Source organism: Cololabis saira, chromosome 2 (assembly GCF_033807715.1).
Source record: "Cololabis saira isolate AMF1-May2022 chromosome 2, fColSai1.1, whole genome shotgun sequence".
NCBI lineage: Eukaryota > Metazoa > Chordata > Actinopteri > Beloniformes > Belonidae > Cololabis > Cololabis saira.
In genome coordinates, this window is record NC_084588.1 from 2,377,915 (window position 1) to 2,394,390 (window position 16,476).

General features: G+C 37.4%; 1 protein-coding gene across 1 annotated transcript in view; it reads left to right on the top strand.

Annotated features, from left to right (window-relative positions):
- Positions 1-15,986, top strand: part of ccdc102a (coiled-coil domain containing 102A) — a 28,394-nt gene extending 12,408 nt beyond the window's left edge. The window contains exons 4-10 of the mRNA XM_061708160.1: positions 2,771-3,006; positions 4,346-4,454; positions 6,481-6,597; positions 8,121-8,330; positions 8,861-9,031; positions 12,364-12,467; positions 15,133-15,986. Of these exons, the coding sequence (XP_061564144.1) occupies positions 2,771-3,006; positions 4,346-4,454; positions 6,481-6,597; positions 8,121-8,330; positions 8,861-9,031; positions 12,364-12,467; positions 15,133-15,265 (1,080 nt within the window). The 3' untranslated portion in view covers positions 15,266-15,986. The remainder of the gene's footprint in view (positions 1-2,770; positions 3,007-4,345; positions 4,455-6,480; positions 6,598-8,120; positions 8,331-8,860; positions 9,032-12,363; positions 12,468-15,132) is intronic.
- The last annotated feature ends 490 nt before the right edge of the window (positions 15,987-16,476 follow it).

Genomic DNA, 16,476 nt, shown 5'->3' on the forward strand with positions numbered 1-16,476 from the left:
ATTTTTGATAGCTGAAAGTTTTGTTGTTTGCCTATTTAACACTGACTGATTGAATGAATGATGTCAGTATTCTTTATCCGGGTGTTCTTGATCTTTTAGGGCACAGAGGGTACGAGGGCCTTATTGATTTTGTATTGTTAATAATTATTATTAGGGCCCAGCACTGATGCTGGGAGGACCCTATTAAAATCATTATTATTGTTGTTAGTGTTATTATTAGAACCTGAGCACCAAGGTTGCTAGAACCCGATTGAAATCGCCCTGTCTATTATTATTATTATTATTATTATTATTATCATCATCATCATCAGGGCCCGAGCACTGAGGAAAAGTTAATTTCCTCCTTCCCCATGGAGGAGAAGTGTATTGTTGCTGTTGCGGGTTACAACAGAACATCAAACTGCTGTGTTGACATTCTTCACTACCAATTAAAACTAATTAAATTCAGAAGAGTTGTTGGACGAGCCGGACTGTTCTCCGCAGGATTGATCCTCCCGTTCTTTACTGGAACATCCTCACAATCTGAACCGGGGAGCCGTTGTTCCTAATGAACTCAAATCCAAGGGGCAAATACTCAAACTATTTTATCCGTTAAGTGTTTGTTTGATTCATCCCGGATCACATATTTCAATGAGAGTAAAAGTTTATTATTTCTCCCTGGCCGTTTGGTTTAATTTCTGTTGCTGTATTGATTCAGGACATCAGAGTAGCAAAGTTAAACCCAGATGTGGCTGAAATATTAACATGCTTTCCTCCACGCAACCAAATACCCAATGGTTGAATTTCGTCTCTATTTTCTCCATTTAATTTAAGATGCTGTAGCAAGACTTTATACTGGTCCAAACAAGTATGACCACATCTTTCCTGTACTTGCTTCTGTACTTGCATCCCTTCACAGGCTTTCTGTTGAATTTAACTTTGATTTCAAAATCCTACTGATCCCCTTCAGTACGCTGGCCGAGACCCGCCATTGCTGAAAATAAAACTAACGCTGCAAACAGAAACAAACGCCGCTGCAAATAAAATAAAAAAACGACGCAAATAAAAAAGACACAACGGAAGTGAATTACCGGGGACTATTTTTGCCAATGCACCGGTGTTGCACATTAAAAATTACACGTAGCGACTTGAAACACTAACCTTTTCACTTATTTTCTCGTTCGTTGTTCTTCTTATTCCTCGCTCTTCTTATTTATTCCTTTTTCTTTTCAGGACTGTCTCAGAAAATTTGTATAATGTGATAAAGTTCTTTATTTTCTGTAATGCAATTTAAAAAAAAAAAAAAATGTCATCCATTCTGGATTCATTACAAATCAACTGAAATATTGCAAGCCTTTTATTATTTTAATATTGCTGATTATGGTTTACAGTTTAAGAATAAGATTCCCAGAATATTCAAATTTTTTGAGATAGGATATTTGAGTTTGTTAAAATAAAATCAGGGGGGATGGTGGATTTGATCATATGGGGACAGATAATTTGTGCTGATTACAAATAATATTATATATTACAAATAATAGCAGTGACCAAAACACCTGCAGAAATACTGCAGGAATGACATAGCAGCAGTTAAATGCAGCCTTCTGTAAGCTTTAAATATCCACTGGGCTTACATCAAATACATCAAAACACAACAATAAAAAACACTTTTCTGAACTTATCAATACGACTCTGTCCTTCACAGGATAAGTAACATGGATCACTGCAAAAACTCACAATCTTAACAAGAATATTTGTCTTATTTCTAAATAAATGTCTCATTTTAGTAAAAAAATCTCATAACATTTAAAACAAGACTCATCACTGGAAAAAACAACAATTTTAACCTGTTTCAAGTAGATTTTCACTTGAAATAAGTAGAAACATCTTTTGCTTGTAATAAGAAGATAAATCTTGTCCCACTGGCAGATTTTTCTACTTATTTCAAGTGAAAATTTACTTGAAACAGGTGATAATTGTCAAAAAAGTTATTTTTCTGGTGTTATTTTTCTGGTGATGACTCTAAATGTTGAAATAGCAGTAAAACCACATTCATTGATGAAATGACATAAGGGATGGAAAGGAGGGATGGCAGTTTTACAGGGGGGGATGATTTGGACCGTTTTTATTTCAGGGGGGGATGATTTGGACCGTTTTTATTTCAGGGGGGGATGATTTGGACCGTTTTTATTTCAGGGGGGATGATTTGGACCGTTTTTATTTCAGGGGGGATGATTTGGACCGTTTTTATTTCAGGGGGGGGGTGATTTGGACCGTTTTTATTTCAGGGGGGATGATTTGGACCGTTTTTATTTCAGGGGGGATGATTTGGACCGTTTTTATTTCAGGGGGGATGATTTGGACCGTTTTTATTTCAGGGGGGATGATTTGGACCGTTTTTATTTCAGGGGGGGGGTGATTTGGACCGTTTTTATTTCAGGGGGGATGATTTGGACCGTTTTTATTTCAGGGGGGATGATTTGGACCGTTTTTATTTCAGGGGGGGATGATTTGGACCGTTTTTATTTCAGGGGGGGGTGCCATCCCCCCCATCCGCCCTCATCCCCCCTCAACTCCAGTACTGATTATAGAAGACATTTTCAAATTTAAACTGGACAACAAACAATCTATTTTATGAAGGGATGTTGCCTTGCTATGGATTTTGTTGGGGCAACATTCCAATGATTTCATGGTTTTAGTAATATATCAGTTTAAAATATGGCCTCTTATATTAGCAAAGTGCCATTCTGGTCTCAATGTGCTTGTCACTCTGTGTCTCCGGCTCCACCAGGACCTGGAGCTGTTGGAGTCGGTCCTGTGTTCCGGCGTGGCCGGGCCAGACTCCGAGGCCTGGGACGGGCGGGGAGGAAACGCCTCCAGTCTGCGTTCGACCTCGGGCCTGAGCCGGCAGGAACGCAGCCGGCAGCTGTGGGGGGACATGGGCCTGGTGGAGGACGACTCCAGCAAACTAAACGTCCTGCAGCTCCGCCTGGACGAGTCCCAGAAAGTGCTGCTCAAAGAGAGAGAGTAAGAAAGACAAACTCACTCACACCATGTGGAGAATGAAATCTCATGTAACATGGTAGCATGTCACTTCTATTGTGTGATCTTTTCTACTGTGCTGCATTCATTTTAGGAGGAAACCTCACTAGTTAAACGTCAAAATATTAGAAATGGATTAGATTAATCTGTAAACCGACTTTTTTGAATTTTCTGTAATTTAAAGTTCTTCTGTTTGAATGCATTTACCTAATGTGTTTCATCATAGTTCATCTACACATTGCAGCTTTTGTTGTTTGATTTTAAATGTGGAATTCAAATCAAAAAATAATGGCTGCGTCCGAAATTCCAAACTTCCACACTAATGAGTAGCAAAATGAGTATGTGAGATTTTTTAGTACGTCCGAAACATTAGTACGTACTCAATAGTATGTACTATCCATACTCATTCTGGAGAAATCTATTAGTGTGGATTGATGGACACTAGCTAAGCAGAAACTTCCCACAATGCAATGCAGCGGTGTTTGGTTGCTAAGTGATACGTATATGTCATAAGTATAATATTAAGTATAACAATATTATTATATAATATTAATATTATAATATTCATATATAATAATATTATGTAATGTCATCTTGTTTCGGCCAGAAAAAACGGGAAAGAGCGGAGCGGTGCTGCTACTGCAGCTGTTACCATGGTAACAGCTGCTACTGCTGCTGTGACACGTCACTTCCTCCCAACAGCAGGAAGTGACGTGTGCGCTCTTAATAGTACGTCCAAATTAATGCACACTACTGATATTTACTCAAAAGTGTGCCGAACTTAAGTATACTTCTTAGTATACAGGACTGTCTCCGAAAATTAGAATATTGTGATAAAGTTCTTTTATTTTCTGTAATGCAAAAAAAAAAAATGTCATACATTCTGGATTCATTACAAATCAACTGAAATATTGCAAGCCTTTTATTATTTTAATATTGCTGATCATGGTTTACAGTTTAAGATTAAGATTCTCCAGAATATTCTAATTTTTTTAGATAGGATATTTCAGTTTTCTTAAGCTGTAAGACATGATTTGTAATGAATCCAGAATGTATGACATTTTTGTTTTTGTAATTGCATTACAGAAAATCACAATATTCTAATTTTCGGAGACAGTCCTGTATACTGTTCAGTCTGGCATTTTGGACACACCGAATGTTTTGTTTTCTGTTGAAGTCTACTGAGCTCTGTAAAGTGGAAATGTAAAATCCATTAAAAATCAATTTTGCAGAAAGTAGCTGGTGCACATAATGACCCAGACCCACTTGTGCACTGGAGCAATAAGAGTTGAATAATCACTTGAGTGTGCTGTGTCTTCCCCAGGGACAAACTCTCTCTCAGTAAGAGCATTGAGAAACTGGAAGCTGAACTCAGTCAATGGAAACTTAAATATGAAGAGCTAAGCAAGAGCAAACAAGAGGCTTTGAAGCAGGTGAGACTTGCAAGATTTAGTTTGTGTGTGTTTGTGTCTGCCCTTAGTATAAAAATGGAGTATATTACTCTCTCAATTATTGTATGTTGTACTTACTCTCTTGACTAACGTAGCAACATATAACTCTGCAGCTCATCAATCTACAGGGTTTTTATGATCTTACACTGTTGCCCAAAAAGTTGGAATAAAATGTTTTTTTACCTCTTCTCATGAAACGATTGAAAACTAAATTATTTCAACTCAATGGGCAACAGTATACAGGACTGTCTCAGAAAATTAGAATATTGTGATAAAGTTCTTTTATTTTCTGTAATGCAAAAAAAAAAAATGTCATACATTCTGGATTCATTACAAATCAACTGAAATATCGCAAGCCTTTTATTATTTTAATATTGTTGATCATGGTTTGAAGTTTAAGATTAAGATTCCCAGAATATTCAAATTTTTTGAGATAGGATATTTGAGTTTTCTTAAGCTGTAAGCCATGATCAGCAATATTAAAATAATAAAAGGCTTGCAATATTTCAGTTGATTTGTAATGAATCCAGAATGTATGATGTTTGTGTTTTTGTAATTGCATTACAGAAAATCACAATATTCTAATTTTCTGAGACAGTCCTGTACACTGCTGCAATAGATCTGAAATAAAACAAGTGGCATGGTATTAAAGTGTTGACTTATAGCGTTAATTCAACATGTGTCCCAGTGTTGCTGGATGTGACTCAGCCGGTCAACCCAAAGTCATCAAAATCTAGTTTTCAGCTGTTTCTGGCCTCATTAGTACAATGTAATCACGCTATAACCCAACTTAATCATTAACGTTTACTGACTTCATCATCTCACTATTTTTCTCAACACTGGTAGCGGCAAAAAACAATCTTCTTCAACCTTAAGTTTTTGTTTTCATTGTTTTGAAGAGAAGTCTCGCACGACGAGATATGGAGAGTTACGAGAATAATTTTTATTCGAAAAAACACCATTCAATGGAAATGCACACCACCTGCAGCGCTGCCTTTTAAAGGAGATTGAGGCAGGATTTATGAAAAAAAATGCGTATACGTTTTAAGTTTTCTAGTAATAATGTCAGATGAAGCGTTCCAAACCAAAAAGAATGAGCCCTCTAGTGTATCTCTCCGTTGCCTTGAACAGGCTGTGTGCTGCAAAATGTGCTGCAATTGTGACCGGAATTTCCCGCGCTGGGCTGCAGATGTGACGTCACATGACGCTGCATGTGCGTTCTCCCCGTTCTCCCGTGCCGGCTTCACTGTTGGCTGCAGTACCCCCGACGGCCGTCGTGGAGAAGGGTGGCGCTAGAGAGTCTCATTTCTTAAAAGGAGCCTCATGCTCCTTTAATTGAAAATTCTGAGTTTTGATTCCCTTGCCAAAAAGTGTAATAAAAATGCAACTTTAAAAACGTGACTAAGGAGGCAGATGAAGCAATGACAGGGATGCAAAGACAAGACAGAGAACGGAAAGAATGTAAAAGGATGTTAACTAAACTTCACAGGATATGTTTGCTTTCATAAAAACAGGCATATGTTAATCTGATTGTTGTGACATTAAGCAGTACGGAAGAGTATTAGGGCCATGCAGGAGAAAAAATATTTGAGAGGGGAAGATTTTTTTTTTATGGTGCACTAAAAAGTAGAAATGTCAGTTTGACTTTTTTTCTCGAAATTTTGACTTTTTACTCGAAATTGTACTTCAACATTAATCTCAACATTTCGACTTTTTTCTCGAGATTTCAACTTTTGTCTCGAAGTGCATAATGAAAAAAAAATCTTCCTCCTCTAAAATATTATCTTTATTTTTCTCCTGTCTGGCCCTGATATTCTTCTGTAAAGCAGTGATATTTTGTGAGTTGTATTATCTTTTTTTTTTTTCATTTCTAAAGTACACTGAATTTGTCCCATTTCCACTACAAATATTATCATTTTCTAATATTCTATCACTACCACAGCACTAATGTTGACGTTGTTGATGAAAGAATAAATAAAAGGTCACTCTTCTGCTCGGCTCTGTGTAGCTGAACCTGCTGAAAGAGATTCACCAGGATGAACTGGGCCGGATGTCTGAAGACTTGGAAGATGAACTGGGAGCTCGGACCAGTATGGACAAGAAACTAGCAGAACTCCGATCTGAGGTGAGGAAACAAGCAGAAAAAGCTGTGTGAGGTGGACAAATACTTAGCACCCAGAAAGTGTGGGATTCCTAGGGCTGTAACAATACACTAATCTCACGATACGGTACGATACACGATATTGAGGTCACGATAACGATACGATATTATAGCATTATTTTTTTATAAACCTTGAATGAGGAACATATGACTGGAAAAAATGGTCTTTTATTTGAAAGACACAAAATACAAAACAATGCTGTGCGTTTGCCCTATTGTTCCAGTTTGTAATGCTTTATAACTGTTTAAGTTTTAAAGAGAAAGCCAGGCCAACCATTTTCCACAAACTGAACTAAAAGTAAATGTCAGGTTTGCATTATGCATCTTCATTTTCAGACGATAAAAATATTTTGCCACAAACTGAATAGTTTCTCTCATGTATGATTTGACTTTTTTCTTTTCCAGAAATTTAACAACTAAAATTAAATAAATAAAAGTAAATAAATACATACAATTTGACATCATAAAAAAGATTGATTCATGCTCACCTTTCTGCCAAATAGTATACTTGCATATGCACAACAAACAAATCAAACGGTACATTTAAAAGAATAATAAAAGCCAGTTTGATAAAGAAATATCTTTTTTTTTTTTTTTTGTTTTTAAATTAAGTTTATTGGAAAGTGTTTTTTTTTTTTAAATTGCGTAATTTGTCTTTTCTTTTATTATCACGTTAATTGAAATTTGATTTCTTAGGAAAAATAAGCTTAGTCTTTTTGTTCCCTTTCATTCAAGGAAAGAGATTTGTTGTAATGATATCGAACTGTTGAATGTTGTTGAATGAAATAAAGAATAAAAATTAAAAATACATATGCTTAAAGGAGCTTGAGGCTGTTTTTTTTTATTTGCAAAATGTGCTGCAAGTCGGTCCCGATTTTCCCGCGCTGGGCTGCGGATGTGACGTCACATGACGCTGCATGCGCGTTCTCCCCGTTCTCCTGTGCCGGCTTCACTGTTGGCTGCAGTACCCCCAACGGCCGCCGTGGTGAAGGGTGGCGCTAGAGAGTCTCATTTCTTAAAAGGAGCCTCATGCTACTTTAAGTAATATACAGGACTGTTTCAGAAAATCAGAATATTGTGATTTTCTGTAATGCAATTCAAAAATAAAAATGTAATACATTCTGGATTCATTACAAATCAACTGAAATATTGCAAGCCTTTTATTATTTTAATATTGCTGATCATGGCTTACAGCTTAAGAAAACTGAAATATCCTATCTCAAAAAATTAGAATATTCTGGGAATCTTAATCTTAAACTGTAAGCCATAATCAGCAATATTAAAATAATAAAAGGCTTGCAATATTTCAGTTGAGAAAATAAAGGACTTTATCACAATATTCTAATTTTCTGAGACAGTCCTGTAAATGATGACAGCACTGTTCTATCAGTTCTGCAGCATCGTGTCGTATAACCTGTTCACGTTCCGTTCTGTTCCCACCATCACTACACCAGCACATAGAAGTGATTTGTGTGTGTGTCCACCAGATGGAGAGGCTGCAGGTGGAGAACGCTGCAGAGTGGGGTCGCCGGGAGCGTCTGGAGACGGAGAAACTGGCCCTGGAGAGGGACAACAAGAAACTACGGGCCCAGGCGGAAGACCTGGAGGAACAGTTAACAAAGAAACGGAGGCAGGCGGCCTCCGCTCTCGACACAGATCTCAAGGCCATCCAGACTGAGCTGTTTGAGAGAAATAAGGTAGGCAGAATCTTTTTAAACCTCACACTGGTTTTATCCTGCCAATAACAATCTATTCCCACCAGAAAGCTTTACATAATTACATTACTTAAATATTTCAAACCTTTTATTATTTTAATATTGCTGATTATGGTTTACAGTTTAAGATTAAGATTCACAGAATATTCAAATTTTTTGAGATAGGATATTTGAGTTTTCTTAAGCTGTAAGCCATGATCAGCAATATTAAAATAATAAAAGGCTTGCAATATTTCAGTTGATTTGTAATGAATCCAGAATGGATGACATTTTTGCATTACAGAAAATAAGACTATCACAATATTCTAATTTTCCGAGACAGTCCTGTATGATGCAGTGTGTTGTACCACACACGCACACACACACACACGCACTGCATTTTTGAATCTTCATCGTGCTATAAAGTTTCATGTCTTTACACTATTTTTGTTGGTTATTGATTCCAAAAGTCAAACAAAATCCACAAGCTGACTGAAAACTAATGTCTAATGTGTTCTGTGTTGGGTTCCCAGGATCTGGCTGATCTCCGCCACGTTCACGCCAAGTTAAAGAAGCAGTACCAGGAGAAGATTGCAGAGCTGGCTCACGCCAACCGGAGGGTGGAGAGCCACGAAACAGAGGTGAAGAAGCTTCGGCTGAGGGTGGAGGAGCTGAAGAAAGAGCTGGGACAGGCCGAGGACGAGGTACGAGCATCGGCTGATATTAGGGATTTGTTTATGTGTTGTTCAAATTACACTTTAAATGAATCAAACAATACATTTCTGGAGTTGCTTGGAATGATTCTCAAGTCCAACCTCCTTTTCCCTCCAAGGACAACTCGATTCCAATTTCCAACTCAAACTTTTATTTTTCTTCAGGTTGGTTGGTCACTTCATCTACGGAAGAGTATTAGGGCCAGGCAGGAGAAAAATACAAATAATATTTTAGAGGAGGAAGATTTTTTTTATTATTATTATGCACTTCGAGAAAAAAGTCGAAATGTAGAGAAAAAAGTTTAAATTTCGTAAATAAAGTTGAAATGTTGAGAAAAAAGGCGAAATTTCGACTTTATTCTTGAAATTGTATTTCAACATTAATCTCGACATTTCAACTTTTTTCTTGACATTTCGACTTTTTTCTCGAAGTGCACAATAAAAAAAAATCTTCCCCTCACAAATATTATTTCTCCTGCCTGGCCCTAATACTCTTCCGTACTTCATCACATTTTAAATAAACATAAACATTTTAAACATTTTTAAATTAATCTTTTTAGCCTTCTAAATTGAATGAAGAAAATAAAATTTAATGAATTTCCCCACATTTTAAGCCTTTTAAATGGAATAAAGAAAAATCTTATTTCATGAACTTTCTACATTTTTAGTAAAGTTTTAACATTCAACCGAATTTTCATTTTTCATTTTCATTTACATTTTCACCTTTGTATTATCCTTCTGTATTCTATACTTAATGAAATATTATCTTAGTACAAACTCAACACAAAACCAATGAAGTCAATGCTGCAATGCTTTCATTAACCATTAATCTACACAGCAGTTAAACATAAACTTCACCATATTAAGCAGCATTTCACAAACTCTGAAAGCAGATAAAACATTTCAGCGACCGTTGGCGTGTTTGGACTGAGTCCATGAGTGACTTGGAGCTTCTTATCTCTGAAGTTTGTTAGTTTGACTGACGGAGCTTCCCCCAGTCTTTATCTGGTGTTCAGATCAGTGATAGTGACTGGTCAGGTGACCAGCAGCCTGCTGGTGCTACTGGTGCATTCTGGGAAGTGGAGTCGGTATCCATTCCTGAGATTCAGCTCAACCAGTAATAAAGGAAGATACAGAGCATAAGCTAAGAGGGAGGGGAATGATCCACTGTGTGGACCCCTAAAAAGGGAAAAGTCCAAAGAAAAAGAAGAAGCTGGATCTGTATTTAAAAATGAATAGTATTGGTGAGTGTTGCTTTAGGCCCTGTCCCAAAACTCCCACTACCCCTCGTTTTCATCCCTACCCCTAAATTTTGTGCGTTCCCGTGAGGGTAGTGGTGTCCCAATTCCTCTTTGCATCTAGGGGTAGTGAAGAAAACTAGGGTAGTGGATATGAATCTGTCCCTACGGATCGAGGGTTTTCCGATCCTCACTAGCTGATCTAGGGACAGAAAAAATTCCCAGAATGCTTTTCGTCGTCATTTGCGGACTGAATCCAAAAAAAAAAAACATGTCGGACATTTCTTATTTTTTAGTGAATAAAATCAAGATTTTGAGTTAGTTTCTGCATAAAAATGCGTTTTGATTACATTTCTAGCGAGAAATATATATTTTACTTTCATAATATTCAATCAGTGAATGTACATTATCACTCGTTTGCCGAAGATCACGCCAGAATAAAGGCTGATTTATGGTTCCGCGTTACACCAACGCAGAGCCTACGGCGTAGGTTACGCGGCGACGCGTGCCGTACGACATAGGCTCTGCGTCGATTTAACGCGGAACCATAAATCAGGCGTAGCTACAACTGTTAGATTTCACCTATTAAACCAACATTTATCTTCCTAAATGATTTATTTCAGCCAGCGGTAATTCTCCACAGAGCTGCAGGTTTCTCCCCGGGACGACGGCGCAGGTTGACCCGGCCGTGAGCTGCTGCTGCTACTGCTGCTCCGAGCCGGCGGCTCTTCCCCCAAAACATCGGGTCAAATTTCTTAACAGGCTAAACTGGATAAACTGAGCCCAGGTTGGGGATCTTAACGGTTACTTTTACGCCTGAAAAAATATTAAAACTTAATAAAGTGGCATATTAACAGCGCTACAGCTGAAATTAAAACAGCTTTTGGCTCTCAGCTTCCTGATTAGGGGTAGGGATGAAAACGAGGGGTAGTGGGAGTATTGGGACAGGGCCCTGGGAAGATTTCAAGTGCCCTAAAATCTGTTCCTTCTTTTTTAGGGGTAGTGAAAGAAAGTAGGGGGAGTGAAAGAAAGTAGGTCGAGTGAAAGAAAGTAGGGGGAGTATAGGGATTGGGCCTAACATCAGACTCCTTTGCAGTTGTTTTTGGAGTTGATCACAAAATCATGCTCCAGGTACATCATAAAACCTTTGGATGTGGTGATCAGTGAAAGCCTTAGCCTCAACTGACAGTTCTGAGAGACCTTCAAATGTTGTTTTCATAAATAACCAGTACTGGAGTTGAGGGGATGAGGGGGGATGGCATCCCCCTTGAAATAAAAACGGTCCAAATCATCCCCCCCTGAAATAAAAACGGTCCAAATCATCCCCCCTGAAATAAAAACGGTCCAAATCATCCCCCCTGTAAAACTGCCATCCCTCCTTTCCATCCCTTATGTCATTTCATCAATGAATGTGGTTTTACTGCTATTTCAACATTTAGAGTCATCACCAGAAAAATAACACCAGAAAAATAACTTATTTGACAATTTTCACCTGTTTCAGGTAAATTCTCACTTGAAATAAGTAGGAAAATCTGCCAGTGGGACAAGATTTATCTTCTTATTACAAGCAAAAAATCTTGTTCCACTGGCAGATTTTTCTACTTATTTCAAGTGAAAATCTACTTGAAACAGGTGAAAATTGTTGTTTTTTCCAGTGATGAGTCTTGTTTTAAGTGGAATGAGATTTTTTTTACTAAAATGAGACATTTTAACTAGAAATAAGACAAATATTCTTGTTAAGATTGTGAGTTTTTGCAGTGATCCATGTTACTTATCCTGTGAAGGACAGAGTCATATTGATAAGTTCAGAAAAGTGTTTTTTATTGTTGTGTTTTGATGTATTTGATGTAAGCCCAGTGGATATTTAAAGCTTACAGAAGGCTGCATTTAACTGCTGCTATGTCATTCCTGCAGTATTTCTGCAGGTGTTTTGGTCACTGCTGTTATTTGTAATATATTATATTATTTGTAATCAGCACAAATTATCTGTCCCCATATGATAAAATCCACCATCCCCCCTGATTTTTTTTTTTTTACAACTGGAGTACTGATAATAAGGGTGTTGCTTGTTTGTTCTGTGTGTAGTTGGATGAGTCTCATAACCAGACCAGGAAGCTGCAGAGGTCTCTGGATGAGCAGGTGGAGCAGACGGAGAATCTGCAGGTCCAGCTGGAACACTTACAGTCCAGGTGACACACAAACCTCACACTGCTCTGGACGCCAGAGAACATTACACATTACACATCTTACATACTTTTTATTTAGGTGATATTTTATGTCTCTGTAAAGCACTTTTAATCTCCTTGTTGTTGAATTATGCTTTACCCGTTAACGTGCCTTGCTTTACTGTAGTATTATACGGAAGAGTATTAGGGCCATGCAAGAGAGGGGAAGATTCTTTTTTATTGTGCACTTCGAGAAAAAAGTCGAAATGTCGAGATTAATGTTGAAATACAATTTCAAGAATAAAGTCGAAATGTCGAGAATAAAGTTGAAATTTCGCCTTTTTTCTCAACGTTCCAACTTTATTCACAAGATTTTGACTTTTTTCTTGAAATTGTATTTCAACATTAATCTCGACATTTCAACTTTTTTCTCGAAGTGGATAATGAAAAAAAAATCTTCCTCCTCTAAAATATCATTTTTATTTTTCTCCTGCCTGGCCTTAATACTCTTCTGTAATTATTATAACCTTTTGTAGTAATTAATAATGTAACCAATTACCAACAGAATTTTAGTAATAATTTACTTTTAGTATGAAACTTAAAAGCTCATAATTGTTATGGATTTTTGTATGAAATCAGTAAAAAGTCATGATGTGATTATGAGATGAGACTTAAGTGTACAGAGCAACAGCTAGGACATTAGCTGTGTCAAAATCACACCCTCACTATATAGTGAACTGTATAGTGTATTTATCATTTTGTAGTGCTGTTTGAGTATATAATTAGAATTATTATACTCTGTAACATACAGGACTGTCTCAGAAAATTTGAATATTGTGATAAAGTTCTTTATTTTCTGTAATGCAATTACAAAAACAAAAATGTCATACATTCTGGATTCATTACAAATCAACTGAAATATTGCAAGCCTTTTATTATTTTAATATTGCTGATCATGGCTTACAGTTTAAGAAAACTCAAATATCCTATCTCAAAAAATCAGAATATTCTGGGAATCTTAATCTTAAACTGTAAGCCATAATAAGAAATATTAAAATAATAAAAGGCTTGCAATATTTCAGTTGATTTGGAATGAATCCAGAATGTAGGACATTTTAGTTTTTTTTTAATTGCATTACAGAAAATAAAGAACTTTATCACAAAATTCTAATTTTCTGAGACAGTCCTGTACTGTATATGAAAGGTGTGTGTGCTGTCTGGACCAGGACCCCCCTGGAAGAAGAGATCTTGTATCTCAACGGGACATTTCCTGGATAAATAAAGGCTAAATAAAGAAATTAATATGGTTATTTAAACAGAGGTGTCTTCAGTATTCACATTCATTACTAAGGTAGAAGTATAGATACTAGAGTTTAAAAATACTTGAGTTGAAGTATCAACTCAAGTTTTTTACTCAAGTAAAAGTATAAAAGTACTGGTTTCAAAACTACTTAAAGTATAAAAGTAAAAGTAATGTAAGGGGGAAAAAAGCCATTAAGGACAAAAGCCATTGAAAATGAATGTATCTTAGTATAATGCAAATAGAAAAGAAGCATATATGTGTACTATTGAGCATTAACATGTGTTTCAGAGAGCAGGAGATATGATGACTAGTTGCCTATAAGTATTGTAATGGTGCAAAAAGTCAAACTTCATGTTCATGTTATCATTTATCCTAACCTTTATTGGAATGTACATCCAAGTTTAGTTGCAGGAATCTGAGGGAACGGATGTAAGAACAAAACTGGACAAGAACATCTGAAACAACCACAACCAAATTCACTCTATCCGGATGGAGCAATTTAACTGGATAGTTTTTATTTAAAGGCCGAAATGAAATAGAGTAACAAGGCTGTTTTTAAAATGTAAGGAGTAAAAAGTGCAGATAATTTCATGAAAATGTAAGGAGTAAAAGTAAAAAGTCGTCTGAAAAATAATTACTCCAGTGAAGTATAGATAACTAAAATTTCTACTTAAGTAAGGTAACCAATTATTTGTACTTTGTTACTTGACACCTCTGTACAGGGCCGCCGCAAGGGGTGTGCGAACCGTGCGACCGCACAGGGCCTCGCGCCCCAAGGGGCCTCGCGCTATGGGCGTTTTTTTTTTTTTTTTTTTTTTTCCTTATAAATATCAACAGTCACGTTCCATTACACACCTAAATGTGTACTAGTCTGTGCATATCAATAAATATATGTGCAATGATGCGCGTGTCTGTTGTTCAATACAACTGATCAGACCAAGCCCAGACAAAAGCTGCTCTGATCCAGACGGTTGGAGTTGGAACATACTGTCACACAATGTCGAGAGAACGAGACAGAATCAGGAAATTTCCATCAGGGGATGAAAAAAGAAAAAAAACTAAAGAAAATGGAAGAGTTTAATGCCTCTCTGAAAGGCTCGTTTGATAAATTTGTTACAAAAATCACCGATCCGACCGGGTCTCAAGCAGCCGTGGGGCCCCGCGTCGAGGCAAGCCCAGATGATGATGAGGCAGGGGAAGATATCCAGTATTTTGCTAATTGGAGAGTTAAAATTGCGCATATAGACACCCGATCCGACCCGAAAAACCCCAAAAATTTCGCGGGCCCCCCCCAGCCATTTCGCACAGGGCCTCGCAAATCTCCCAGGCGGCTCTGCCTCTGTATTTAAACACCGTCTTCTCTGTCCGTCTGTGATTGTGTCTTAGACTGCGGCGGCAGCAGCACAGTCCTGGTTTCTTCGGGAAGATGCGAACCGCTCGGTTCAACCCTGAGAGTTCGGAGGGTCCGAACAGCGACATGGACGAGGAGGAGGAGGAGCTGCAGCTGCAGATCCCATGACACGTGCACACCCTTCAACAACCACATTTCAGATAAACGCACCATTCGCATCAAAAATGTGAACAATGTTGCTCTTGAGAGACAGTTTTCAGTCACCAGATATTCTAATGTTTTCCTGGCGACAATACTTTCCTAATCAGCGAGCGACACATGCCAGAGACTGAGAACAAACAATTAGCATCACATTTATAATTCTTGCAACGTTGTCAAGACACAAAATAATGCTGGTCATATCATCAACCACTTAAGCAACAAAGTAGAAAGGAAGCTTTGTCAAATAAAAGCTCAAGCATGTATCTTCTTATAGGAGACTTAAAGTTTTGTATACAGTCATCCTGACCCCAGAGGCTGGTTCAGATTAATCCCTGTCACGGTCATTCTAAAACGCTTTGAAGGAGGGCAGATTTTTTTTGGTTCTTGACATAGACTGTTTAAAAAGAACTCAACAAACCCTCTGTGATATCAGCCGTAGGCTCAAAGACATTTCTTTGTATTATTTCTCTGGGCGACACCATATTAGCAGGAAATAAGTTTAAACATCCCCACCTACCTAATGTCTGAATTGAACACTAACCTTTTCACTTATTTTCTCGTTCGTTGTTCTTCTTATTCCCCGCTCTTCTTATTTCTTCCTTTTCACTTACGTCTTCGTCTTCTACTTCTCCTCTCACGTAAAAAACACCGGTGCATCAGCAAAAATAGTCCCCAGTAATTCATTCCATTGTGGCTTTTTTATTTGCGTGTTTTTTTTTTTTATTTGCAGCGTTTATTTTATTTGCAAAGCGTTTATTTTATTTGCAGTGTTTATTTTATTTGCAGCGTTTCTTTAATTTTCAGCAATGGCGAGTGTCGGCCACCGTAGAAAATGGAAATAGGAACAATTATTGCGGGAAGTGAAACAAGGCCAGCTGGAGCGAGTTCCAATAGTGCAACAGACAAAGGTTGGTTGTGCATCGCTGGTTAGTGATCCAGTTAGTCATTCATCGTCAGGGCCGGCTGACCCGGTCTCCTTCACCTTTCCTGGCGTGGTGAATTGTTTTAGCCCCTTTTTTTGTGAGTGAAACGATTTTTTAACTATTGGACTCAAACCTGAATTGAATTAGATGCATATTTTTGAATGCCATGAACACATGGAAAACTAATTATTATCCAGCAATTCACTTTAATACAAAATAACAAAATGAACTGAATAAAATAAGTATCTTTCTTAA